The 27,920-nt window shown below is 38.0% G+C and overlaps 1 protein-coding gene and 1 long non-coding RNA gene across 2 annotated transcripts; one reads left to right on the forward strand and one right to left on the reverse strand.

Annotated features, from left to right (window-relative positions):
* On the reverse strand, nt 1-23,851 carry myo15aa (myosin XVAa). Its single transcript, XM_056752667.1, has 64 exons — nt 23,769-23,851; nt 23,525-23,588; nt 23,244-23,353; nt 23,087-23,161; nt 22,500-22,590; nt 21,874-21,977; nt 21,616-21,679; nt 21,427-21,540; nt 21,186-21,347; nt 20,958-21,071; nt 18,526-18,584; nt 17,234-17,357; nt 17,061-17,156; nt 16,856-16,987; nt 16,626-16,751; nt 16,450-16,527; nt 16,220-16,374; nt 16,022-16,067; nt 15,802-15,926; nt 15,582-15,699; nt 15,318-15,493; nt 15,146-15,230; nt 15,007-15,060; nt 13,991-14,072; nt 13,777-13,907; nt 13,551-13,646; nt 13,229-13,464; nt 12,971-13,149; nt 12,762-12,834; nt 12,233-12,424; nt 11,890-11,996; nt 11,594-11,682; nt 10,810-10,933; nt 10,017-10,217; nt 9,807-9,871; nt 9,568-9,678; nt 9,324-9,396; nt 9,103-9,241; nt 8,926-9,016; nt 7,355-7,505; nt 7,117-7,232; nt 6,963-7,022; nt 6,787-6,862; nt 6,474-6,589; nt 5,703-5,821; nt 5,475-5,616; nt 5,282-5,393; nt 5,051-5,125; nt 4,622-4,827; nt 4,394-4,536; nt 4,217-4,289; nt 4,034-4,106; nt 3,838-3,911; nt 3,097-3,179; nt 2,886-3,016; nt 2,687-2,781; nt 2,522-2,599; nt 2,333-2,429; nt 2,048-2,208; nt 1,701-1,834; nt 1,474-1,607; nt 1,257-1,390; nt 496-636; nt 1-330 (listed from the first exon to the last, which is right to left on the reverse strand). Exons 1-64 carry the CDS (start codon nt 23,849-23,851, stop codon nt 229-231), a joined length of 7,170 nt encoding a protein of 2,389 aa, XP_056608645.1. The 3' UTR covers nt 1-228.
* A 737-nt stretch (nt 23,852-24,588) lies between these two features.
* On the forward strand, nt 24,589-27,753 carry LOC130426119 (uncharacterized). The gene is made up of 5 exons (XR_008907152.1): nt 24,589-24,898; nt 25,287-25,413; nt 25,615-25,773; nt 26,115-26,206; nt 26,715-27,753. It is a non-coding gene; the product is annotated as an uncharacterized LOC130426119 (long non-coding RNA).
* The last annotated feature ends 167 nt before the right edge of the window (nt 27,754-27,920 follow it).

A 27,920-nucleotide genomic window follows, 5' to 3' on the forward strand; every position in this document is an offset into this window, starting at 1 on the left:
TCAAAACTAGAGGTAGTAATGATGCTGTTTTAAATTATGGCGCCATATGTTGAACCCAAAAAAATGCGTATAAATGGAAAGCTTATCCTGGAATTTGCCTTTGAAATCCCAATCAGACAAATGTGGAATATTAAAAATGTTAGGCGTGTTTTGATGTGAAGGGTTTAATTATGTCCAATTACAATTATTGCAATAAAATCTGTAATAAATAACATCTGTAAGAAGGATCTAAAGCAGAGTAATTTCACTGGGAGGCAAGGTTAGCCTCTTTTCCCGTACTGAAAGCAGATTCTCCATATGCATGGCGATGACACGGCACAGTTCAAGACTCTGTAAAAGCAATCGCACAGAAATTAGCCCCGCCCACATCAGCTCTGTCACTCATATTGACAATAACACAGTCAGACTAACAAGACACCTTTAAAGGTCATTTGATCAGATATGACCCGATTAGATTATGTCATGATGTTTAAACGAATGCACTTGAGCTCGTACCTGGTCCAGCTGTAACTGTGTAATGCGTTGAGACATTAGGTCACCCAGCATTATCTCCACATATGGGTAACTGGAGCCAGCTGTGGGTCTCTGTGTACGGGTGGACTGCACCTCCTTCAGTGGGAACTTCACCATTGCCTCCTGAGGGACATCGAAACAGCTGTTAAGTCTAAACATTGCATACGGAATCTAAATATACATGCAAAACACATATGTGACCCTGGATCACAAAACCAGTCTTAAGTAGCACAGGAAAAATTTTAGTAAGAAGCAAAAATGGATACAAAATACAAAATAATCGATTTTTCTTTTATGCCAAATATTATTAGGATATTAAGTAAGGATCATGGTCCATGAAGATATTTTGTAAATTTCCTTCCGTAAGTATATCAAAACTTTATTTTTGTGAGTGGATGCCCTGCGACAGTGCCTCCGATTAACAACTTCAAAGGGAATTTTCTCAATATTTAGATTTTTTAGCACCCTCAGATACCTGAGTTTTAAACGGTTTTATCTCCGCCAGGGATTGTCCTATCCTAACAACCCATACATCAATAGATTGTGTTTGTTTATTCAACTTTTGGATGATGTTAGAATCTCAATTCGAAATATTGACCCAAAAGACTGGTTTTGTCATCCAGGGTCACATATGTGATACATATTTATGTATGCAGTCAGTGTTAAAAAAAATAAACAGTATGTGTTGAGTTGCTGCCTATGTGAAGTCTATAAAGATAAAGAAAACAAGGGGTTAAACGTACATGAGTGGCTTTGCTCAGAAAGTTCAGGCCGTTTTGATTGACAGCCAGTATGCACGGCGTGTCGATAGCGCTGTTGCTGCTGCTCTGAATGTAGAAGAATGACGAGCCAAACATTGGGAAAGCACTGACAAGCCCTGAGAAACAGACAAAAGCATAACTTTGTGAATACCTAGCAGTATTTCTCAACGTCATCTGTGCTTTTAAGTCAAGTCCTCACCCAGAAATTGAGCTCTGGCCTGATGAGGACTGAGGGGCTGCACCTGCTGCATATGCTGGGTCACCATGTTCAGCCACTGCTGGGCCCGCATAAACCCATAGAGCTGGGAGGGAATATATTCCTGAACCTCGTGGCTGATTACAGTGTGCAAGAGAAGGTTAGTGATGTATATCGTTACATTTCAGCTGTGATGTACACACAAAGCATTTAAGACTTTGGGGCATTACAGTGTGGGGAGGTAGATGGAGTCCTTGGCACGATGTTGCAGAGCTGCCAGTTTTGAAGCTTGTTGAAGCTGCTGCTCACTGGCTTTACCGTGAGGAATAACATTGAGAAGACCTTTTAAATAGTCAGGGGAAACCTGCAATATGTAAATGAAGATTACATTATAGTAGCCCAAAGAAACAGTTCACCAAAAATACATAATTGTGTTGTACCAAATCTGTACGCTGCTTTTTTAAATTATTTTTACTTTTTTAGACCGCAAACAAAAGAAAAAGAACAAACTCCTATGACCTTTGAATTATACGACAGTATAAAACATGTAGAAATAATGTCGAGAGAAATGAATAACCTGATTGTAATGCACAGTCACTCCAATCTCATTGTCAAACTTCAGTGGTTGTGTCCAGATTACTCTTCGAAACCACAGACCATAGTTGCTATCAACATTTTCCGACTCTGTAGCAATATCTAAAATGTACTCCCTTTTGTTTAGTGGGCGGACATTTTGACCTGGAGGAAAACACAGCCTCCTATTAGTGTATTACTTAAAAAGTATTTTGGAAAATAAAATTTTCCTTAGAACTGTAGAGTCTTCGCTTATGTTAACAGCCAATGTCAACATTTTTCAACTCACCTCTGTTTGTGACCACAAATATAGCATACTCGTCCAAGGCCTCGAGTTTATGCAGACTCATCTCATAGCACAGTTCTTCAATAGCATCCAAAGCCACCTATATAGTAAAGTAACCAAATTGGATTAGCCTAAACCATTATGATGCACTGAAATACGTGATTGATGAGAGGAAAGGCAAAAACGTCGTACTGAGCAAGTTTTAATTTTCAGATGTCGTTCAATTCCACCAGGAAGAAGAAACAGCTGGCGCTTGGAGCTCCGTCCAGCCTTGAAATCAACAAATTGTGTTTAGTTGAATAAAATACTGTGGAAAATTCTCAGAATGACATTCAAAGCAGGTTATGTGGCGCTAACCAGTATAGCTTTTAGCTCCATGCCATTAGGGTACTCGACACGTCCCCCATACTGGAAAGTCTTCCTTAGATTCTGCTCACAAGCCTTAGCAATTCCTTCCAACATTAAAATACACATAAACAGCCTCTTTCATGACTATTAATCAATACTTTATCGTTAAAAAGCTGTAACATGTAGTTGCAACATCTACTGGATGTACCTTGATAGTGAACCCCTTGGCTAGCACAGACATCTTGAAGGTATTTAAGCAGGTATGGTTTGAGCACTTCTGAACATTTGTAGTATGTTGTGAAGATGTACAGCAACCTCCAACCCTTCTGACAGCTCTCCCTGTGAAACAGAGTAAAACTCATCTGTGACCTTATCCATGGAACATGAAAAAGGTTCTGATGGGGTTTCCTCACTCATACGTTTTGGAGCTGGTGTTCCCAGTAATCTGCTTGAGGATTTGGCTGTAAGCTTCGTCTCTCATTAGCCCAAACTCACCACTCAACTGTAACAGAGATTAGGAACGTCAGAATGGGGTATTAAAGGCATTAAAGGGACAGTTCACCCCCCAAAAAAACTCTGTCATCTTTTACTCGCCATCGACCACAGTATAAATGTATTTGTGAACACAAAGAAGGATATTTAGAAGAAGGCTTGTAACCAAACAGCTCTTGGCCATCATTGACTATCACAGTATAGGAAGTACCCAATGAACTGTATGCATCTCTACATTCTACAAAATGTCTTCTGTCGTGTTCAACAGAACAAAGAAATGTATACATTTTTCTTACTATGGTAGTTAAGGGTTGCTAAGAACTGTTTAGTTTCAAGCATTCTTCCAAATAGAGTTCTCTGTTGTCATCAGACCAAAGAAATGTATACCGATTTGGAACAACTTGAGGGTGAGTGAATGAGGACAGAATTTCTTTTGTGGGTAAACTGGTGAAATTATATCAAATATTTACTGCAAATTCCAGCCCGATAACAGAATCATAATTATACACTTACATTTGTGAATTTAAGTAACATATAGACAATGAATTTTTATACATATTTTATTTTTAAACATTTTGACGCAAAAAAGTTACAGTTTGCAGCTTTAATTGTACTTTAGTCTTGTGTGCATTCATGTCAAATGATAAAAATGATTTTGAGTTATATACCCTTAGTATTGTAGCAACAACATCTTGCTCCAACTGGCCTTTCATCGGGTAGTCCCCCATGAACTTCATTATAGCTAAAAAAAAAGATTCATTACAGGGGAAATATTACAATTTACAATTTGTATTACAATTTGGAAGATGGCAAAAAACAGAAAACCAAGAATGATAATGATGATGCAGAGAAGTTTTCGCTTACCAATAAAGATCTCAGCAGCTACTTTGTTCAAGTTTGCATCCGTGAACTCGATCAGGGATTCTTGAATAGGAGACTACACAACCAAAACAGAATATTCATTAAATATAGGATATTATTAAGAGATTTTGCTTCATGGTCTTTAATTTTACGTGACATGTTCAAAAATGATATTGCGTTTCGCACCTTGGAGAATTTCACCATTTCTGCCGGGTCCCTGGATTCCTTTCCTTTCTTTGACTTTTTCTTGTATGAATCACTGCAGAACAAACACAATCATAGCTTAGCAATATACAAAGAAAACAGATATTAAACCAGCAATTCCTTTCATATACAGTTTTATCTATGATGTAATCAACTGACCCGTCTATTCCATGGGCCCCTCTAAAATATTTCTTGGCAAACTCCACCATGCTGTACTGGCCGTCCTTTAAGATTCTTTCATCAATGTCCAATTCAGCACCTTCTGTGAAGGATTCTGCGTACTCACTGACAGGAGACGCCACCTGGAGGTCAGATGCAGCAACACAACATGTCTTAGTTCCAAGTTTAAATCAGCATTCAGACTTTATTCATGTGAAGAACTTTGACCTCAATGAAGCGGTCCAGTTCATGAGCAGCAGCAGCAGATCCCACAGCCACAGCAATGGCAGCCGAGGCGGCCACACGACTCTGCTTGTTCTTAGGTTCTTCTTTCTTGTCCACAGGAATGTTAATGAAGTCAGGAGCAGCCACAGGCTGCACAAACTCCACAGGAAAGACCCCAGATCTCCCATGAATGGCTCCAAACTTCCAGCCTTTGCACCAACAAGGATTCATGTTTTTTTAAGTGTGTGTGGTGTGACAGAGCATATCACTGCAACCATCAAGCTTAGGAAACGCAAAGAAGTCTCAACCCATGCAACTAAGGATACATAATATGAGATAAAAAAAATCCTTTTTGTAAACAGTCCATTAAAATTCATCAGTACAACAAGAATCCAAACAGCACTCCATGCAGGCGTTCGCACACCGACCCACCAAAATCAGGTGTGTCTCTTTTCAATTCCTCCAGGAGGATCACCTTCTTTTTCACTATGCAACCATAACTCTGGCCTGTGAAAGAGCCATGTGGTCCAAAGGTTACGTCCTTTGACCTCAAAAAGCAGCATTCTCCCCTTCATGTTTGAAATTTCACACGCAAACTCTGATTATGAATGTTCTTTTCTAAGCATGTTAAGGGTCCACAAAGGTCTTTGGGAACAATCTCACCTGCATCCAGCCCTTCCATTTTTTGCAGACGTATGATGTCTCCCTTGTGAAAACTAAGCAGGGTTCTGTCATCTGTAACGTAATTACGCACAGCAACTACATAGTCTGAGTCCTACAATAGGAGAGAGCACAATTACTCCAGATCACCACGAACAATAATCTGTGCCATGAGTCACCGGGTGAGAAAGCTCACCTTTTTCAACTCCGTGATGAAGTAGTCGATCATGGTTTTGACCTGAGGAGCTTTTGCGGAAAATAGAATCAGTTTCTCGTTGGTAAGGTTGAACTCCAGCATGTTCTTGGAGGGAATGGTGACGAACAAGATATCTGTGTAGCTGTAGAAGATCAATGACGTTCACACATTCGTGACATGATGCATACATTGCTAGTATTTAAATGAATTGTTTTAGTTTAATGATACCTATAAGGTCGAAGAACTCTGAAGTAATCTGGGGCTACTGCGCTGCTCCTGACCATTTTTAAAAGCTTGATCCCCCTGTGAGACACAGACAGCACTTGGACGCCTGTGCCAACACTGCCCTGTTCAAGAAATGACAGACAGAAGGTCTGAATTATTATGAAGTAACATTTTAAGCCGGTCACAAACATGTCTCCGTCGGCAAAGAAGCGAAGATGTGACTACATCTTTGTGCTGGGTCAGTTGCTGTAGTGCTTTGAAAGGGAGGGGGGATGGAGTGAGTGGTTGGTTGCAGTTCACAACCTCAGCACTAGATGCGGCCAAAATCTCCACATTGCACCTTTAAGTTTTGATGGTCCACTAGCTAAGCACCAGCTTAACTGTTAGGGGGCACCGAATCACCTGCTTCAAGATTTATTTTATACACTTCGAATGCTATGATAAGGGAGTAAACTAATGATCTCGATCTACTAAAAGTCTTGCTCGCTCTATCCCTCTCTTACTGTGCTTGTTAACAAACCATTCCTAAATTTTGGTTTAATTAAAGATACATTTTGATAACTCTATCAACAAATTGAAGAATCAGAAATATATATATTCATGGCAGGGAACAGATTATTGTTGTAAATGTGCATTGGGGGTTCCCTGGAAATACATTAAGGCCTAAATAAAGTAAATAAAGAACAACAGAATTAAACAAATACCAAACCAGCATTAGCCGATATGGAAATTCATGCTGGTCTGAGCAGGTTTTATCAATTGGGATGATCTTACAGATGCTGGGAAGAGGCGTGAAAAGTAGATCTCCCAGTTGTCTCGTGCAGCAACCACAGTCTTCTTCTTAACATTCTCATCTTGGATAGTGGCATTGATGTCGATGTTGTGTTCAGCTGTTATAAAGTAATGAGACACAATGGGAGCATCCTTATCAAGAAAAACTTAAACCAGGCTCCCAGGTAGAGCAGCTTAAATCAGATAAAACCAGCAAACCTTCTTAGGCTGATTTAATCTGCATTTAAAATATAAAAATGTTAGCAAAGTAATATTTAAGTGATGTCCGTTTTAATACACGAGAATTAATACATACCAAAGAGGGATTTCATAGTCTGCCTCTCTTCTGTTGTGATGCGAATGCAAGCCTCAGAGAATGTGTCATGAACAATCTGACACAAAAGTTAATTCGTAATTACAATTGTAAAAAAACATTCATATATTTTGAAACAAATACTGTACATAATAAATTAAAGAGAACAAAACACAAACCTGCTTAAACAAGAGGTCTAGAACCAGTGGGTGATTGAAGCTGTCTTTCGGATAAAAAACCTAAAATACATGACACCACTTTAATGTTTCATTATCACTGTAAAGATTTAGATAAAAAGTTCAGTCTCATCGACCCATTGTGACACACACAAACCTCTTTCCTGAGGTAGATTTTCCAGGGTACATTAGTGTAAGTGTAGTGTTCCTCACTGCTCCTCTTGTGCAGTTGAGTCTGAACATTCTCCTCTTCAACCGGCAGCTCTCTGGATACTGTAATAAACACAATAAAGTGCTACAGATGTGCCAATAAATTATGCTCTATTGAGATCATAATAAACTGAAGCAATATAACAAACCCAGTATCTCAAATCATAGACATTATCTAAGTTTACCAGGAGTTGGGGCCGGGAATCTCTGACTGACAGCTGGTACAGGAGGCGATCTCTTTGTCTTGATGCTCTTTGCTGGTTTCAGTGGTCCACCATCATAGTCAAATTCTTTTGCAGATGATGAGGAAGAGACTGGAGCATAGACCTTCTTTCTCTGGTTGTGTCAGACACAGAACATAAAAAATGTAATATTTATTGTATTTTGTATTTATTGTAATTTTATAGTATTTTGGTAAAAAGTGGGCGTGGCTTGCGTTTTCACTGCGAATTAATTAGATGTATAAAAACAGCTTTTGCATATTGAAATGGACCTGATACCAGACTGACAGTTGAAGGGAAGGAGTTATCAGATGCTCCGCTCAAACCGTCTAACGTACATCATTTGAGATTATTATGATTATTATTAGAATTATGTACTTTTAAAAAGTGTATGACCCACACTGATAAGCTATTTACAATAAACGCTGCAATTTTTCAGGACAAAATAGGAATTATTCCATTGTGACTTTTTATGTGTACTGTGTGTAGTGACTAGAAAGTATACTTGTCGTTTTCAACTAGACAAGGTTTAAGGCTAACCCCAGACTAAAATTAATGTTTAAGCAGTCTTAACTGAAAATAACTCACTTTAAAGCATCTTAAAGTATGTCAGCGCCATTGTTTTGTCTCAAGATGCACAACAAAAGTTTTTTAGAAAGGCATTTTTATAAAAGTAGTTTAAATATCCTTATTTCACGAAGGTTTAATCCGGGTTTAAAATAAACCCTGTCTGCGAAATAGGGCCACTATGTTCTAGTGGTATACCTGTAATATGTATTAGTTCACAATTTATAAAAGTATATTTTTTGATGCACACACTTTAAGTGTGAGGTAACACTTTATAATGGGGGAACAATTCTCAGTATTAACAAGTTGACTATCAGCTGGTTGATTATTAGATATAAAGGGCATATTCATGCATTATTCTCGATGTCCATATTCTAAAGCCCCTAATCCTACATCAAACCTAAACCTAAACGTACAACAACAACCTCACAATGTATTAAATAGCAGTAAATTTAGAGTTTGTTAAGGAACAAATGTGTAGTCAATAGTGAATATTTGTTACCCCTGATGGTTTGCTAGTTTAATATTCCTAGCACATCTTTTGAAAGTTCAGTTTGAAGTATTCACTATAGTTTAGTTTATTTTTATACTGTAAGTATATCTGTACGTTTTATTAAAGTGATTCATGTATTTTACTAATAATATTATAGTGTAATAATATAAAGTTGAAAATCTATGTTTATACAACAGTACATAAAACTATGTGAAACAATTTAACCAAAAACTCAAGTATACTTTGAATACTTAATTATCTGTTTTAAGTGAATCTCAATAAAAAGATTAAGTAGGGTCATTAAATGTTTATTCTGTCAGTAAAAGTCAAGTATACCTGTTATTTAAATATATTTCTAAGTGCGTAAAAAGTACGCTAAAAGAATACTTTCTTAAATTTTTATTTTTTTAAATAAGCACACTTATAGGATACTTGAATAAATATTTTGATACATCAGCTAACACGATTAGTCTACCTGTGCAGGTGGATCACTCATCTGGTCCTTAAGGATCATCATCGCCTCATCATGAGGGTTAGGTTTCTTCAGAAACACTTTAGCGTCCCTTCTGTGTTACAAAACCGATCAAACCCAGTAAATTTTGCACATGAATTTCAAGATAAACATATCGTTTTTCAATCAAAAAGGTCTTACTTTGGAGGCTCTACTGGTTTTACAGGGTTGGCCTGATACTGTTTGATGATGTCTTTGATGTTATGACTTGGTTGTAAATGTTCTGAGTTTGAGACGGTGGATCTCACAACTTCTGTTGGTGATTCCCTCCTAGTCAGGGCTTTGGAAATATATCGATACTGATGAGTCACTTTTATTAAATAATTAGAAATGATAATAAACGGCCTGATATAAGGACATACTGTGCTGCCGTGGTGAAGATTTCTGTGTTGGGGAGGCTGGTTTATATGAAGAATATCCGGTTTCCTGCTTAGTCTTTTTTTAAAATAAGACACATGTGATTATTGGAAATCATGACCAATGCTCTTTAAAAACTGTTCTGTTATTTGTTTTTATATAGATTTGATTTGTCTATAATCTTTTAATAGAATCAATGCTCTTGTGTATTGATATTTAATGAGATCTTGTCAATGCTGTGATACTCACTGGACTAGATTGGCTAGAACGTGGAGCTGGCATGGGCTCACTGGGTGTGTGGTGCACTGAATTATACATCTGCTGCTGGAGGGCCATGGCTTGCATTGTCATCTGCTGAGCCTGTCGTACATTAGATGGGCTGAGCACTCCAACACATTCAATTTAAAGATCTAAGTTTTGTTCTCTAACATCGGTAGTCAACCGTAGAGTGTGGTGCATGACAAAAGAAGCATTCCTCTAGTACTCACCAGTATGATGGCTTGCTGGTTGATGATGGCTTGCTGCTGCTGTGCTAAGACAGCTGGATCTACGCCTTTAAAGATTTTCAAAACCACATAAAAAACTCAAACCAGAAAGTGCATGTAATGATGGATAAGCAGATCAGAATGCCTGAATCAATCACCCCACAGAAACAGTTGATGTGCCAAGCGCCCATGTGAACCACACAGCATCCATACCTGACATATCATGCATCGGTGGGACATTAGGATAAGCTGGCAAAGGCGGCATAGCAGGGAAAGCTGGCATAGCTGGCATTGAAGGCATTGGGGGAACCAAAGGCACGGAGGTGGGGGCAGGTGCACGTGGCACAGAGGCCAAAGCTGGCATAGGTATGGGTGGCATCATTGTTCCTCCCATAACAGGTAGAACTGGCACCGCTGAGAACAGTAAATATGGTAAGCGATGACCTCTATGTCAAAGCTTTATCGAATGATTTCATGCAAGTTAGTTGCATTTTAGGTCACGTGAAGCCCAATCAGCAGTCTCCTATATTTATCAAACAGGGTTCCCACACTTTTATATATAGTGTCGCTATAAAAAACTCTTGAAGACTATATTTACTTCCAAGACGGTATCATATTCAGAAAACACAATTTGATTACCAGAAGTCAATGTCTGTGAGAACCCTGAATAGAAATGAACGATATTGCTGAGATTGAAATGCAGCTCATGTCGGTCATTTACAGAAAGTGCTGCAAGACATTGTGACTCAAACGCTTAAAACACAACTTCTTTGCATATACAACAGAATACCAACCCCCAAAAGCCACAGTTACATAAATCACCAAAGCACCAAATCGCTCTTAACACCCATTTGATCATTTGTCATGCACAGCATTAAAATGATTTGCATGTTCAAATGTTTAGCTTGCATTTAATAGCTTTTAGGTACCAATTGACCCCAGGGTAGCTGTGAATAATTGATAGGTGGCAAGCAGAGTGCAAAATGAGAATGGATGCAGAGCTCACCACCAGGCTGCAGTCCTGGGGGATACGGTCTGTTGGTGAGGGGCTTCTCCAGGTCATCGTCCTCTCCTCCAATCCCACCAGCTCCCTTCATTCGGCTAGACATGCTGGATGACTTCTCCGTATCCTGCATGGCAGACAAGGCAAAGCAAAACGGGCTCTCATCCTGAGCTGGACCCTTCCCAGCTCAGTCATAAGAGAAATCAATCTCCCCAGGGGAGTACCTTACACCCTGTAATAGGAGCATGGCACATTTACTGTGAGCAAAGAGACTGGGACAGGCTACAACACCCTTGTTTATTATTTACAGTATATGATGTAATCAGAAACGATCTATTTATGAACCAATCGTCTTTTTTAATGTAATGTAATATATTTAGCAAATACTTTTATAATGAATGTGTGTGGCATATTTTTATAATACTGTAATAATAATAAATAGTGTGGCACCTTTATGCCATTTATTTCTTTAAAAAAACACAGCATGTGCACTAAACAATAAAGCTAATGGCAAAAAAAATTGGTGGGATTCAATGTTGTGAGAAATACGGTAAACTGGTAACTCAATCACCTTCAATGTAGGTGATCTGGTGCCAACCGAGCACATCTGATACACTCAATCACTTACATTCTGAGGATCCAATGACCAATTGTTTTCTTCAGGTATACATTTTTTTAAGCTGCTTGCCCGCAGAGTTGTAAATAGGTATATTAAATGTCTAGGTAACATAAATAAAGTTTAAGGTTGTTTAAAACGGCTGAGTTAAAGAGAAGAAGAAAGACTTACCCCATTAACATCAGATAACACTGGATCAAACAGGCTGTCAAGATATTTATCCATGCCTTTCTGATTTGGAGCCTCGCTGAAGTCTGATTCTATTGGTCGGCCACAGGTAATAGGTAGAATTGAATTCATTTATTAATTCAATAACCAGACTATTTCAACGTACAATATATGCACAACTATAGAAATATAGAATGTTAAGTAGCTTAAAGTGACAGTGTACAGAACAATTTAAATGGTGTTGCCATCTACATGGAGTACAGCGAGTACCCTTTCAAAAGCTAACAAAAACAGCTGACCGTGGCTGCAATATCCATCTGAATCTGGGAGGTTGGAGTTCGGCATAGGCTGGGGGAGCAGAAATGAGCTGTCATCATCTGAATCGAATCCACTTCCAAACAGAGCCCTGTGGAAGATAACAAAAAGTTGATATTATAAAAAAATATTATACATTAAACTGAAAAAAAAGTCATGCCCGGACACTAGGCACACTTGCAAAGGTTACCTTTGTGTAACCTTTTGTGTACCTCAAAAAAAAGACTTTGTTTACTCAACCTTATATTGTTTCAATGAAAGAAATGTATTAACTGCTGTACCTAACATATACTGTATTGCAGTAAAGTATTATCTAGAGACACTCACAGTCCAGCATTGGGCCTGGTCCTGTTGGGGCTCTCAGCTGAGATGATGAAGTAAGACTTCTGCTTTGGAAAATTTCTCATCAGCTCCATGTCTGCAATCAAGTCCATGACATAATCGTGTCCTGCAAGCTCCGCCCACTGTCCGTGTTCCTTCATGATAACAGAGCAGCCCCTCCAAGCCTCCGTCACACCCCTGTGGAGTCAATTAATGGAGCTATTCATTTCAGCCAAATTACAGATGGAAGAGATAATGAAGGACTCATTATACACTATACATATCCTAACATGCCCGAAAGAAAGAGATGTACTAATGACATGGAAAACAGCATGTTAATGAGTTTTCTGTAAAGAATAATAGATGGAAGCATTTAAGCATCTACATCTGTTAAAACTGGGAGGAATTTTAGGTAAAAACATGAAGGATGAAAAATGGTTGAAAAAAGAACATAATAAGGAAAGTGTTTTATGGAAACTGGTGCGTCCACAGATCAGCTTTAAAAAGCTAAATTATAGGTGTCTTGGTTGTGTACCTGTGCTGTAGAACATCTGCAGCCAACTCCTCTCCGCTCGTCCATGAGTGCACAGGGCACAAGAAAGATGTACCTGTCAATTCAACATGACGTATAACAGCTGTGGTTAGACAGGCGTGTGTGAGCGAACACACACATTTATTCTGTTTAGCACCAAAGATCAGGTATCATCCGATATCTCATACAGTGCATGTGAAACTCTGACACACCATCAAAACAGTGCACTTGCAAAACCATGTTAGCTTTCTTCCTATTGGCTGTCCATTCCAGCAGTGACAGTGGGTATGTCCTGGCTGTTTCTGGACCATACAGCGACTTCTGCATAGCCTGTACTAGCTTGTGCTGGCCGACAGCTTTGTATCCATTATATGCATGATCTGAGACAAACCTAAGGCATACAAAAGCCAAAATCAATCGATGCATATAGTTTATTACCTCCCAGACATGAATACCAGGAAGTTACTCACTTCAAAAGGTATTTCTCCATTTTAGCGGACGGTGCAAATGCACTCAGACAGGCTAGCAGCAGCAGCCATCCCCTCTCTGAATTGTCCGGATTGGGGTTTCTCCAAACCTGATTGGCAATTTGACACAAAATTTCATCCCGCAAACCAGGGTTGGTGAGTCCCTTCTGGATTATGTAGTTTCCAAACAAATTCTCCTGGGCTCCATTCAGATGTGGGTCACCCATAAACCTCAAGATCTACAAGGGAAAGAATATAACACAATGCTTGTTGTGTGTATAATAAAGGGGAAGGCAAAAGAAAACAATGCAGTAATAAACTGTACCATGACAAACATGTCTAGAGCCTCGTGTGTAAGATCATCCTCAATGTTGGTTAGTGGTGCCTTCAAGGGTGCCGTTAACATTCCAAACTTTGGCTCCTACACAAAATTAAATACAATTCAATATTATTATAATTATAAATATATACTTCAAACAATTGCAGCATAGAGTATGCTAGTCCTGACTGAAAACCGATTGTGAAATATTTTAGGGCAATGGATGACTTACTTTGAAGTAAATCTGGACAAGTTTAGAGACAGTGTTGTTGTTGATGTCAAGAGGCAGCGTGAGCTGGGACTCAACCTGTACAGTCGGAGCTTTAACCAGAGCCAGGCAGTCAGAATGAAGCTCTCTACCGCCTTTAAAACCAAGACGTAAGAGGTTAGGCAGTCAGTCTGCAGATATTTTGCGGTATTTTAAACATGAACTGTTTTTGCAGTACCCGCAGCTGCCTGCAGCAATGCTCCGAGTTCAGCTGGAATGACAAGATGAGTGACGTTGACCACTTCTCGTCTTGACAGCTCCTGCAAAGAAAGACTATACTGTAAGTAATTTAGGGTTTAATAAAAAATAAAATAGTGATATATTTTTTTGGCTCTTTTCAGACCAATGACAAGATTATTTGTCATTCATGACTTTATTCCGGTTTACCATGTTTTCACTGTAACACATTAGACCCGCTAAATGTTGTATGTTCATATAGAAGAAAATCTTCTGGGGACCTTTAAAGCGGGCCTTATACACGCGTTTTCTGCCTATCTCATATTAATCTTGAGTACCTAGAGAGTAATATTCCATACTTCGTATTTTCGAAGAGTATTTAGTTTGTCACATTTGTAAAAGCTAGATACAGCTCGATCTCTCCTGCACACAAGTGAAATTGACGTCTGCTTATGCTCCCTGGATGCTTTTTACGGGAGAATTCTCCAACACAGGACTAAGAAAAAATTGTTACGAAAGAGTTTTACATGTTCGAAGTCAGCACGTTTAACATTGTAAAGAAGTCAGAATGCATGACACATTGTTGCAGGGCCGCTTTGAAGTTTTGTGAAAGTGACTTGAAAATGTTGACACTGAGTTCCCTTGGTGTTCGACACTCCTAATGTGGTTACATCCTTGAATAAAAGTTTAACAGTCACTAAGGATACTTGTACTAAAAACGTGAGAAGAAATATGTTTCTTGTAAAGACAACAATACTGTCACAAAAATCCCCATTCACAATGATCTGCATAAAATGCAAAAAATCTTGCATTATCTTGTATCAACAAACACACCAGTTGTCGGCGATGTCATTTTGTGAAGAAACAGAAGATGTATTTGTAGTTTAGCATTTAGAAATGACTGTGTGTTTATGAACAGCTAAAATGCATTAAAATTTCAGTTTTTGGTGAAATCATTGTTGAGAAAACAATGTTCACTTAAACATGGTTCACTTAGAGACAGAAAGCCATAATAACCAATTCTATTCTCCGCTGCTCCTCTTCTGCCTTCCTCCTGGCCTCATATCTCAGCTACAATCAAATTAGAAGAAGACACAGTTATACATGGGAATACAACTCTGCCTGATCACTACATAAAAATATATATTGTTCTTACCTTAATGTACCGCTTGCGGTCAACGTACATATGGACCAGAGAGCGTAATTTCACCAAACTAGCTCTCATTTTCATATACCGTTTCCTGTAAAGATCATGTATGAATATGAATATTATTCTGAATATAAAAAGGTCCTAGCGGTTATTTAGACAGAAAATGAATGGTCTGTACCTTGCAAGAAAGCCTCTGCAATGAGCCTGCAACCGTATGATCTTCATGCGGAAGTCCGTGTAGCGTTTTCTCACGAAGAACATCCTTGTGTAACGCTGCAGAGTCAACGCAGCTACATGCCTGACTCTGTCCCTCTTACTCTCCAACAGGAAATATACATCCTCTTTCATGAACAACTAACAAAAAAGAGATTCAAGAGAGGGATTCAAAGAGTCAGTTCACCCAAAAATGTAAAACTGTCCCTTTGAGTCTAATCCCACTTACCTTGGTGAGACCCACTTGAAATGCTCCAGGCTTCAAAGGGCAAAGCTTGCCCAACATGATGACACAGTTTTCACCATTGGCAGGAGGAGGCTGTTTGAGGCCCAACAGTGACTTATATCTAAATTTGTTTGTAATATATGAACACACAGTTAATAGCTAATGATTTCAAAGAACCTTAAAAGCCCAGTGTTAATGACTTTGAGTAAGACTTAGTTTTTACCTGAAAAGGAAGACATCAAAGGGAATTCTTATTGGATAGCCTTCTCTCCTGATTCGAATGGTTTCCAAAATCCCAGAATAGCAAAGCTGGGTACTCACTAGCTCCATGTCAAACGCAGCAGGCTCCTGGAGGTTTACACACACTCTCAGACGACTTCAATTCCAGCCAAGACATTGTTAACATTTTAACACCCATAAACTCGGTGACTGCTGTTTCTTACCTTGTTTTGGTTTGGCTTTATGCATCGCACAAAATATGGGTTGGCTCTGTTAGTAAAAAACAATCGCATTTGAAATACACTTCACACTGCGTCACATTTTTATCAGTGTGTGTGCACCATGGGTCTTAAAACCCATGGCGTTGACATTGCCAGTGCAATATGCTGCTAGTAGAGTTGGAGTGATTCATGTTGAGTTACCTCTCCATCTTCTCAACAAGCTCCATAAGTGAAATTTGAAACTTGGCTGCCACGGTTGAAGCTTGATGTCGTCGTGTAACCGTGCTGTTTTTCCCAGGATTAGACCTCTGCTGCTTGAGGACCTCACCGTAGCTCATGAACAGATGTGCAACCATCTTGAGGGAACAAGCATCAGTTTGTTATTGTCAATTAAGTCCTAAAGCTAACGAGCTAAATCGTATAAGTCTTACCTTGTTTTTGCTCTGGATGAAAAGGTCAAGAACATCCTGCCGAACCTGATCATAATTCTTATCTAGAAATTTATGAACCTGTCAAAGACGATGAAATGAAAATTTCAATCAAAAAATGTGATAGCATTTCAAAGAATAATTATATTGGGAAATAAATTAAAGATTTGTGGGAGTACCTGATAGGAAACCTTCCCTGCATAATGCTTAATGGTAAATTCTGGAAGAGGCATCTTTGGCTTGAAATACAGAGGATTGTTGCCATGGTGATAGTGGCATTTCTGAAGGAAGGTATGGTCTGTGGCCTGGAGGAATTCAATTAACCTTCATTAATTAGGAAGGATAAAAACTACAAATGATAAATAAGCGAACACTACCAAAACATAAATGAACAGTAAAAAAATGATACCTGTGGAAAACAGCTCTGATCATCAAGTATTTTGAGTATCCCGTGAGGCTTTGCAGCAATGAGGTCAATGCATGCCTGGTTGTCAGAGAAAGGCACCTCTTCCCAGATGATCTGCTCCCTGTTATACTCATCCTTGGATATATTTAAAGGAAATAATTTAGAAATAGGAAATCTACAATACTTAAAGGATTACTCAACAGCTTACTTGTTCTTCCTTGAAAATGACCCTGTTGAAAAAGAACTGAAGGTACTCATTTGCATAATTTATGCAAAGCTGTTCAAAGCTGTTGAAGGTAAGATCCTACAAAACACAAAATGGGATTAAATCAAATGCAAAAGCGATACAATGTAATGTATCTGCAAGCATCTTCACTGTACCTCAAATCCATAGATATCAAGGATGGAGATAGACAGTGCGTCATTCTGAGGATAAACCTGCTTATTTATTCTGTCTATTAGCCAGCTGAACAGAAGGGAATACAGGATCTTGGCAACTGCATCTCTGTTATGATTGAGAGGGCAAATTTTCTTTAAACTGGATGATTGCAAGGTACACAGCATTCAGTTAACATCAATATTTCACAGGAGATCCACTCATCCAATGTGTACTTTCGTCCATATCACCCAGATGGATTTTGAACCGTCTTGAAATGTCTGTTATTGTATCTAGACTAATTTCATTTAAATGTAAATCTAAGGCTATTTCAAAGGTGTACGTAAACCAGAGCCAGCCTCGTTCAAAAAACATAACTCACAGCCTGGGCTGAGGCTGCAATAGAGTAAACATTGACCATTTCACACATTGATAGCTATCTCACTATGTGAAAGAAAATGTTAACCAGTATAACAAAAATGTATCTGAATATAAAAATATTGCCTATCATAGCTTTAAAAATGCTCTTAGCGTTCCTTGTATGCAGGGTTGCCAGATATGTGAAACAAAAATAGCCCAATGGCCTTTCAACACTTGCCCATTACATGACCCCAGCCCAAATAAACAAAACCCATATTATGTCACTCCCATACCTAATATACATTTTACAGTCACTGTAACCCATTCAACACAATTTCATCTCAAAAATCACTGTATAGTAGAAATCATAAACTTATATCCATAGAATGAAAACAAACCATTGCAAAAATTACACATTCATTGCAAAACCCACACACCTGGCAACCCGGAATATATGTCACCATAATAACACAAACAATGTGTTAAAATTAACACATCCATTGAGGAGTGATAAAACATGAAGCACTTATTCATATTATTAAAATCATTAGTTGCCATGGTATATCGTTGTTGCTCACGTGATTTTGGTTCAGGAACTTTATGTACATCAAGGCACAACACATCACAACATACACAAAATAAAAAAATGTCCTCTTAAAGGGATACTTCGCCCAAAAATGACCTAGAAATGTATACAGATTTGGAACAACTCAAAGGTAAATTAATGATGACAGAATTTTAATTTTTGGGTGAAGTATCCCTTTAATTGAAAATTGTAGTTTAGTCATAATACCATGATCTGCATATGCCTAACACTTTACCAAGCTGACAAACTATACCATGTCAGTTTCGTTTTTATATTCCCACATAGTATAAATCTTAAGTGTGAGTACACAGCAATGCACCATGGTTTTATTCAAGGCTCTCTGGTCCTCACCTAGCATCAATTGCATTCTCTACAGTCAGGGGGGTGTAGATCTTCTCTCTCATGGTTTCCTATAACAACACACAGAATAATGTTACTAAGATACCATCAGTAAGCAGGTGAAGTTGACATGTACCCCCGAAACACAACCAGCATACTGTATCTATGGCCACACAACACTAATCTCATTCTCAAATGATAAATTCAAGGTCTTTTAAATAAAAAAATCTTTTGTTACATAATCGCATGGAGGCAAAACATGTTTTTCATTCACCTTACTTGAATATATCTGTATCTCAGCGGTATATAATTCTGGTGTCAGTGTCTGAAAGCAGGAGCTTAATGGCTTCATCAGATAAAGCCCAGCCCTGTAGAACCACAAGATCACTGTCCAATTCAATTGAACTGAGGGGGAATGACTTTGAGTATAGGCTTCTCCTGTTACAAACGGAGGACTTGATTGCAGTAATAAGAAGAATGAACTAAATTACATTGAAGGCTTTACTCAGGTGTCACACTAGCCGTCATGAGTAGCAGCCTAAAGCACAACTTGGCAATAGGACTGTGAACATTGATGAACACTGGATGTGTTTTGGGCAAACCGAAACAAAGATGTCGAGGGTTGCAAGGGTTTTCGATGAAACATCTGAAACACCAGGAACTGATGTGAGGAAAGATGCTGAAACTGAATACGGCAAGTTGACGATCTCCACCAGAAGAAATGGAATACTAGAGACAGCTGGGGATTCAGCCCTTGATGCGTCAGATGGAAAATATGTGGAAAGGAGAAAACAGGGAGTTTGTGAAGGAAATCTCGTTCATTAGACGCTGGATGCGTTTTTCTTTTCTCAAGCTGTACTTGAAGTCACAGAATGTTGGAATATAACAGTGAGCTGAAAGACTTTACCTTTTGTTGGCATGGAAACAAGTCTCAGGTTTGAATAGGAACAGTCATTTGAATAATCTCACTATATGCTTTGACAGACACTTGAGAGATACTCGTATGAGTAATTAATTAGATTAAAAAAGGAGCTTATTTGGATGCAAGTTGCTGACTGTACCTGTGCTGATAGTCACATGTGTCTTTTAATTAATAGATACCAGGACACATTGTCCACAAATCCCTTATTTTGACTGTGGCTGCTGTCATATCACATTCTGCTTTCTGTTTGGTAATGTTCTTCTGATGTCTAATATTTTTTTCTTTTGTCATATATGTCACCCTAGACAACAAAACCAGTCTTAAGTAGCAAGGGAACATTTTTAGTAATCGACAAAAATACAGCGTATGGGTCAAAATTTCAGATTTTTCTTTTATGCCAAAAATCATTAGGATATTAAGTAAAGATCACGTTCCATGAAGATATTTTATACATTTCCTACCGTATATGTATAAAAAATATATTTTTGTGAGTGGACGGCCACCTACAGTGCCTCAGATTAACAACTTCAAAGGCGATTTTCTCAATATTTTGCGTTTTTTGCACCCTCAGATTCCAGCTTTGTAAACAGAAGTTGTTCCGTCTGATATTCTCCTTTGCTAATAAACCATATATCAATAGAAAGCTTAATTCTTTAGCTTTCAGATGATGAAAAAATATCAATTTCTAAAAATTGACCCTTAAGACGTCCAGTGGGATCTGTTTGCTGACTAATGGCAGATATTGTTATTCTTTTGCTGGTAACTACAGAAATTACATACATCCCTTTTAAGCTTTATGGGTCATGTCTCTCTTATGTGTTCTGGTATAATACTTGTACAGTAATACTCTTATAATACTTGAGTGTTTTCATAGTCAAACTGTTTTTAAGACATCGTCATTGCTCCAACAGGCCTCATTTTAATATTTTGAAATCAGGGTAGTACTGCATAAGACCTCTTGGTGGCACCCCTGCAGAGGGTTTGATGATATCTGGTGCACACCACGGGACTGAAACAGTGGCTGTGTGGCGAGGCTGATATGGCATCAGGGCTCTTGCTGTTTGTTCCTGCTCAGGGTTTTCCCTGACTGCGTTACACGGTTCCCATGGTAATATGGCTTGCTGCCCTGCCATTTTAAACTTGCTATGTTATTCTACCTGAGTGTTTTGGAGCTTTTACGCACCATTTGCTGCTTTCCTTGTGTGTCTGCATTTAAAAAAGTAAACCGAGCAGGTGGCATTTTAGTCATATTTCATACAGGACAAGATCAAAAATGATATATTGATAAACCCCCATATAACAGTGTGCCGACACTTAGCATGGGGCCTTGGCGTGAGGCCCGCCAGCAGTTCATGTGAGGTTGAGAGGTGAGTCACCTCTATTGTTGTTATTCTCGAGTGCAGACTTTGCAAACAGTGTCAGTTCATGTAAAACCAACAATAAACAGTACACAGTGGCCCGAAACCTAAAAACCTAATATCTAAAAATGACTTTTGTGTATTATCACGCAAGACTTTCTTACCGTTACTTTGAAAGTGATGGACTTTTGTAGGCCCTCTGGGGAGATTTGCAGAAGTTCAGCCACCACTCTGATCTCCTGAGCACTCACAACTGATGCCATTTCCTGAGATTCAGTCTATCAAGACACAGACGCAAGTGTAACTTAATTCATCAAACCACTGAAACAGAGCATTGTTTTATAATAAAGCAAATGGAAGCTGTGTGAAGTGTGATTTTGTTGAGCTTGTACCTCATATCTCTCAAAGAAGACATTTCCAATGTGGAGGATGGAAGACAGGACCCTGAAGATACTGTTCTGGTCTTCGGCACTGAAGTGAAGTATTTCCATGGCGCTGAGGAGCCTGCGGAAGTCCTCTCCATCACTTTTGCCAGCAATCTCACAGTCCCCACCCTAACCGCCAACAAAACTTTGCATAAGTAAGATAAATGAGCCATTTTTGTTACAATCGTTTATTAAAGCACAGCCTCACCTGATTGAGGTAATAGTACGTCTCTGCCTCTTGAAGGTAAAAAGACTGCTTTTGTTGCGAAGGAAGACCTGCCAGCATCTCATAAAAAATGTGATAGTTTCTTTCATCTTTGGCCTGATAGAGAAAAATATCGAAATTAGATTAAGAAACCCTATAGGCTACTCTAAACATCTGAATTATAAAGAATACCTGAAACACAATCCTGGACTTTTCAAGTAGATACTGTGAGGTTATGGCACCACTGATTACACCTCTGTTTGGAGCAGGAAAATCAGACATGCATTAATATGTAATTTGCAACTTAACCCATGCATGTACCAACAGTCATTTTAAGCAGGATGTTGACCTGTTATCCTCTTACAGTTGTAAGAGCACTCCAATGAAGTGCTTCCTCTTGCTGAGTGTATCAATATCACAGTAAAGGTATACGATTATAAATTTACTTACTCTTCCATGAATATTTCCATGTATTTCCCAAATCGACTTGAGTTATCATTCCGCACAGTTTTGGCATTTCCAAATGACTCTAAAAGTGGAGTGGCTTCTAGAATCTGTGAATGAAAAGAACGAAAACAACGGTCGGAAGAATATGGCAATTATTGGCTGGGAATTGTAAACTACACTTTTCAAACAGTGGAAAAAACATGTCTGTTTAAAGGGATAGTTCACCCAAAAATTGCCTTTATTTACTCTCCCTCATGTCTTTCCGAACTGGCATGATTATCTTCTGCAGAACACAAAAGAAAATATTTTGAAGAATGTGGGGAGCCAAACAACACTGGTCTCCAACCACAGAGACATTTCTCAAAATATTTAATTTTGTGATCCACAGAAAAAATGAGTCACTATACTGTATGTAGGTTTTCAATGACATGAGGGCGATTAAATGATGACAGAGATATAAGAGAGAGCAGAAACACACACATAGATGTATTGCAAAAGACACAAAATACCAATACCTCAATCTGTGTGATAGCATATGAAGCAAAGGACAGGTAAAAGACAAATTACAAAATATGCATAAACAGTTCCTAAAGCAGAAGTTTGGCCGAGACTTCATGTTGAACTCATACCTGCTGTGTGATGTGCTGTTTGTGATGTATTGCAGCTAAGTAGCGGAGAACCAGCTTTGTGGTCTCTGTTTTACCAGACCCACTCTCCCCACTGAAAGACAAAGAGCACATTTAGACCACACGGTTGAACTCCTTAATTGCATCCTTAATAGGCACCGAATGCGACTTGGCATGCGAAGAAGCGACTCCTTGCGTTTTGCTTGCACTTGAGTAATGAGCTAGGTGTTTGATCATCAGACAGAAGTGAAATCGAATGCTTGAGTGTGACTGCCTTTGAACACCCATGGGTGCATTTCACAGAGACATGATCTGCTGATGCAATCACGGCCTGGACATCAGTAGTCTTTCCTTACAGCTATCTTCGTCAGAGATAGGTTTAAAGTTTTCCAGATCACCAGCTGTGTAAAGTAGAACTGACACTGATGGCTCTAACTTCTTCAATGACTACTTAAGGTGACCAGACATATCTCTCATGTTTAAGTTCTGCCTTTTTAGTTGTCATTTTGGTCGATTTAAGTTACATGTTTGCTTATAGAATTTACCTTATGTGTGTGGATGTTCTCCTGAATAATTTCATTTGAACTTACCTGATAATAATGCACTGGTTTTCTTTGGCATCCATCATTTTGGTGTAAGAGGCGTTCGCAATAGCAAATAGATGTCTGGAAAAATGTAGAAAAAGTGAATCCTTTTTAAATTAATAAATGAAAGAATTAATGAATAATGGAATGAACGAATGCTTACGGTGGATTCTCTCCTAGCGCATGCCCTTTGTGTTGCAGAACCATGTCTGTTCCGTAGATGTTGAACATCTTGTAAGGGTTAACAGACACTAGGATACTTCCAATATAAGTCTAAAAATAAGGACAAAGTACTTTTCATAATCTGTTTTCAAGTTTGAAATGTATGAAAGCCAAAAGAAGAGCAGTGTAAGAAAAATACAGAAAAGAAACCCTTAATTTTATATAAGAATGTTTTCAGAATACAGGCATCAGCATTATTCCTGGACTTCAAAATCTACTTACGTATATCAGATTGTGCTCAAACCTTTTCTTCAAATTCAATAACACAGCACCTTCATGCAGCTCTCTAGAGAGATTTTTTATGAAAATACAATTTCTTTAAAACATAATCATATTTTAGTGTAAGACGTATTGGGAGATACTGTATAAGATGATGTTATGCAGCGTGAATATTTGTGGCTAAATTAAGTATTTTTTTTTCATTGTACACAACAAACTATCATTTACATATCTAAAGAACACTTACTCGAGTTGTGTCATGTCCTCTATCCCATCCTCCTCGGCACATTCTCGATACAACATTGTAGGCAGACTTCGAATCGAGTACATCTAAAAAGCATATTTTAGTACAAGATAAACATCACAAACTGTATTTCACCAACATATTACAGGCCCTTTTAAAGGTCTAATGTCTGTTTTTTGGAGTTTATATTGTCAGAAATGCAGTATAATATACATAACTTTGTGTTCCGAGGTTTATAAAGACCTTTAATAATGAAGCGTTATGGTTATTTACTACCTTATTATTTCTATCTACTTATCCTGCAGGTCCCCACTTATGGAATTCACCAAGTTGTTTCTACAGTAGCCATAAACGGACAATCTGCTCCACAAAGCATGTTTCGTAAATATGTTATCTCATTCGCCAAAGAATCGAAAACATGTTGACATGTCAGTCCAGTGTCAGCCAGCATAGTCTTTTGAAGGGGGGGTGAGCCCTGAAGTGAGCCATTAATTGCAATTCGCAACCTTCCACTACATGCTACTAAATTTCAAACAATGGACTGTTAACTCTACAGTTACTTTAAAATGAATGATACCTGTGTTCCGATATAGTTGGTATGGCAGATGTATTTTTGTGCACAGTGGCGAGTGTTTTTGTCTTAAAGGGCCGCAATCCCAGAAAATGCACTTTTCCATGTTTATCTACCAGAAATTGAGTCAACAGGGTGTGTTCAATCCATGTATTCTTCTTTTTGTAATCTCCTTTAAACCACAACAATGACAGAAAACAGGCTGTTACACTGTAAAAAATTCAACTCACAAAAAGTTAGACTAATGATTATCTTTTAGTTAACTGGACAAATAAATGCAAAAAAGTTGGCTTAACCAGTGAAAAGAAGTTGGTTCAACAACCGTTGGACTAACCTATTATTACTTGTAAATTCGATTAATAAATGCAAGTTAACAACCAAAGAAGTTGGGTTGGAGGTTGGAGCATGCGCATTGTAACGATCACGAGGTTGGCGCATGTGCAATGAAGCGCGCGCCAACGGACAGATTCAGACTGCTGGACGGAGACATTTTAGCGTCTTCGTGCGAGACTAATGGATCTACTCACAGCCAACGTGTTTCTGCTCAAAGCCATCGTTTTAGGTAAGTAATAAGTAGGCTATATGCATTGAAGTATTTTTTAAAAGTAGCATGTATCTGCTTGATCGCAGACCCGTGGTTACGGCTAGTTATGCACTGTATCATTTTTTTTTGCCACGAGGATGCTTAACTTTTAACAAGTCTCCCAACTTCAGCAAATAGCATGTAAAAAATTTAGAATAGAACCTGAGGCAATCGTGGTAAGTTAAGTTAAGAACAAGTTTGTTTATTTCAAAGTAACTTTGACGTTATTGCACTGACACATTTACTATTTAATTTGGCAATTTTTGCAGTACACAAATATAAAGAAATATTTTAAAGTCGACTCTTTATCTTAAATTTAAATTCACACACGCTACAGTGGCCTAATATTAGAATTTTTACGTTTCAGACTGAGATCAGAGGCAATAAACATCTGCAAAAAAAAATTCCTGTGTCCTTCGAAGCCTGGCTAGGCTCTCACGTGTTTTGCAGACTACTTCGACGGTGTCGACAAGACTGCAATCGTCTCATTTAAAGTAAGTATCATTTTATGGAGTTGATTTAGATTTAATATTATTAACAAATGCATGTGCAAAAATCAATGAATTTGAACTGATTTGCAAATGTATTTTGCTATCCACAAATATGCATTTAAACTTGTGTCTTGATCTGTTGTGACACATTTGAAGCCAATTAAACAATGTTACAACCAAGACCTGTTTTATTTCTATCACCAGTTATGTAATGAGTTCAAACGCATCACTAGTGTGGACCTCCTCGAAACATTCAGAGCATCAATACACCAGCACACTCCGCAACTCCTCAAGCTATACAGAGCAAGAATGGGGGCATTTGGAACAGAAATGGAAGATCTTCTCAACAAGCTTGATCAGCAGGTAACTTGTTAATGTCAAAGTTACCAATAGATAGATAATTAAAAAAAACAGATTATTCAGAGCCATTTGCTATTTTATTTTCTATAAAGAACATTTTCGGAAGATATTTTTGAAGGAATATGACAATGTATGTCAAGTGTTCACTAGCTGATTAGACTGATTTTGGCTCTGAACTTAGTATACTGCATACAATACTGATTTCCTATTTAACACATCTAATTTTATTCATTGGCTCATTAGCAGAGGCTTTATGACTTCAAACATACATGCAAACTCATAAAAAGTTTAAATTAATAACAATATTTTTTTTGTTTGTTGTTGTTTTGTACCCATTTTTTTAGACCACAAATATTGTGACTCACAGAAAGCAAACCGTCCTGGAAGGTCTCCCCATGTTTCTACGAGAAGATTCCTCTGTACTTTTTAAAACATGGTGAGTATGTTTCATTACTTCAACAGATATACAACATCTCGCCACATGACCATGAGTGATTAATAGGAATGTGAATTTTTGTGTTAACAGCAAACAGATTGTTTTGATGATTCATTGGATCATTTTTGATTCAAAGTATATTTTTGCAAATACAACATGAATTTGGTCAATGATTGGGTATGAAATTTATTACAGTTAACATGACAGCCTCAGTCACCAATCACTTATATTTTGTGGTAGATTTTGCAATGAATCTGAATGACTGAAAATATACCATCTTAGTTGTTATAATTGCTTTTTTGTGATATAGCTTATTCAGGTTAGTACTAAATCAAAAAAGAGCCAATTGTAATTTGTGTATTTACTATATAAAATGATAAACATCTTGCTGATTCTGCAAATGGGATGCATACCTAAGAGCACATTGTTATAGGATACTTTATAGTTCATTTTTGTTGTTGTTCTTTGTTGGTGTCAAGTGATATTGATTTATTCTTTTTATTATAAGGACAAGACTCCAGAGGACAGACAGACCAGAGGGATGAAGGTGGGAATCCTTATTGTAATTGAAGATGATGCCCCCCCAGCACACTGCCCAGTGTCACAAAATTTGCTGTTGTGTTGGAGGAGGTGATTGTACTGAGAGATGCTCCAGACTTGCAGTCTGCACTTGCATACCTGTTTGGCCCTCTGTTTGCCTTGGACTTTGAGTACCCAAAGCAACGGAAATACACTTTTGAGGTTATTGAGAAAGTGTTTATGGAGATGGGCACTCATTGCTCTGCTAGGGTACAGACCCTCAAAACTAAGCTATTACTGTGAGATGCATTTGTGAGATGTTTGTATCTTACATTTAAGATGAAAGTAGATAGTTTTTTTTTTTTGCAATTTGCTTGCATTTTGTTTGACTCATTTTTGTTTAAACTGTTAACTTGAGGTTGTGATAAACATTGGTGCCACTGTTTCAGCACTTAAAGCACAAACGTTAACTTGCACTAATGGTATAAAGCTGCTCAGTTGTAACATATTCAGTGTTTACAATTTAAAATGTAAAACATTTAAAAGATAGAACATTTAAAGTATTTATGACCAGTTGAATGTTAACACTTTGAATGTAAAAGTACTCTTTAAAAAAAATATATTCTTCTGCCCTACTCTTTTTTTATTTCTTTTTTAACGATAAGGAGTATGGCTAAAGTGGTAAACATTGTTTGTTTTTTCCATTTCCTGCTGGTTTAAAATAAAAACCTGGACCAAAATATCAAGCCTGTAGTATCTTAATTTTTTAACCTTGTAATCAACATCTTTAGTCAACTGAACATACTTTATTAAGTCAAGTGAAAATAACATTAAAAGTTGAAATTGTATAATTTTGTAAGTTTTTTTAACTATAAAAACTCAATCAGCTGAACAAAAGATTTTAAATTGGTAAACATGTGACTTTACTCAGTGAATTAAGTTAAGTGAACTACTTTGTTTAAAAGTTGAGTAAACTCAAAAAAGCTGTGCAGCAAGTTGCCTTACAATTTTAAGTTATGTCAACTTTAAATTTTTTACAGTGTAGGGATTCCCTAACAATCTGATGTCACTTTGATTTGCGCCTGCCCATGACCGCTCACAGACTCCACCTCATGAGCACTTAGGTCCACCTACAGCCAGAGACACGCTGTCAGCCATTTTCAGGCAAGAGTAGATGTAGCCACTACCCAGCAAC

The sequence above is a fragment of the Triplophysa dalaica genome, chromosome 7 (assembly GCF_015846415.1).
Source record: "Triplophysa dalaica isolate WHDGS20190420 chromosome 7, ASM1584641v1, whole genome shotgun sequence".
Lineage (NCBI taxonomy): Eukaryota > Metazoa > Chordata > Actinopteri > Cypriniformes > Nemacheilidae > Triplophysa > Triplophysa dalaica.

Coding starts and splice junctions, on each gene's coding strand:
- myo15aa (XM_056752667.1), bottom strand. CDS start 23,851: ATGTACTCGATTCGAAGTCTGCCTACAATGTTGTATCGAGAATGTGCC. Junction 11,997..12,232: donor ACCAGGCCCAATGCTGGACT/GTGAGTGTCTCT, acceptor TATCTTCCACAG/GGCTCTGTTTGGAAGTGGAT. Junction 9,017..9,102: donor AAACCAGTAGAGCCTCCAAA/GTAAGACCTTTT, acceptor TTTGTAACACAG/AAGGGACGCTAAAGTGTTTC.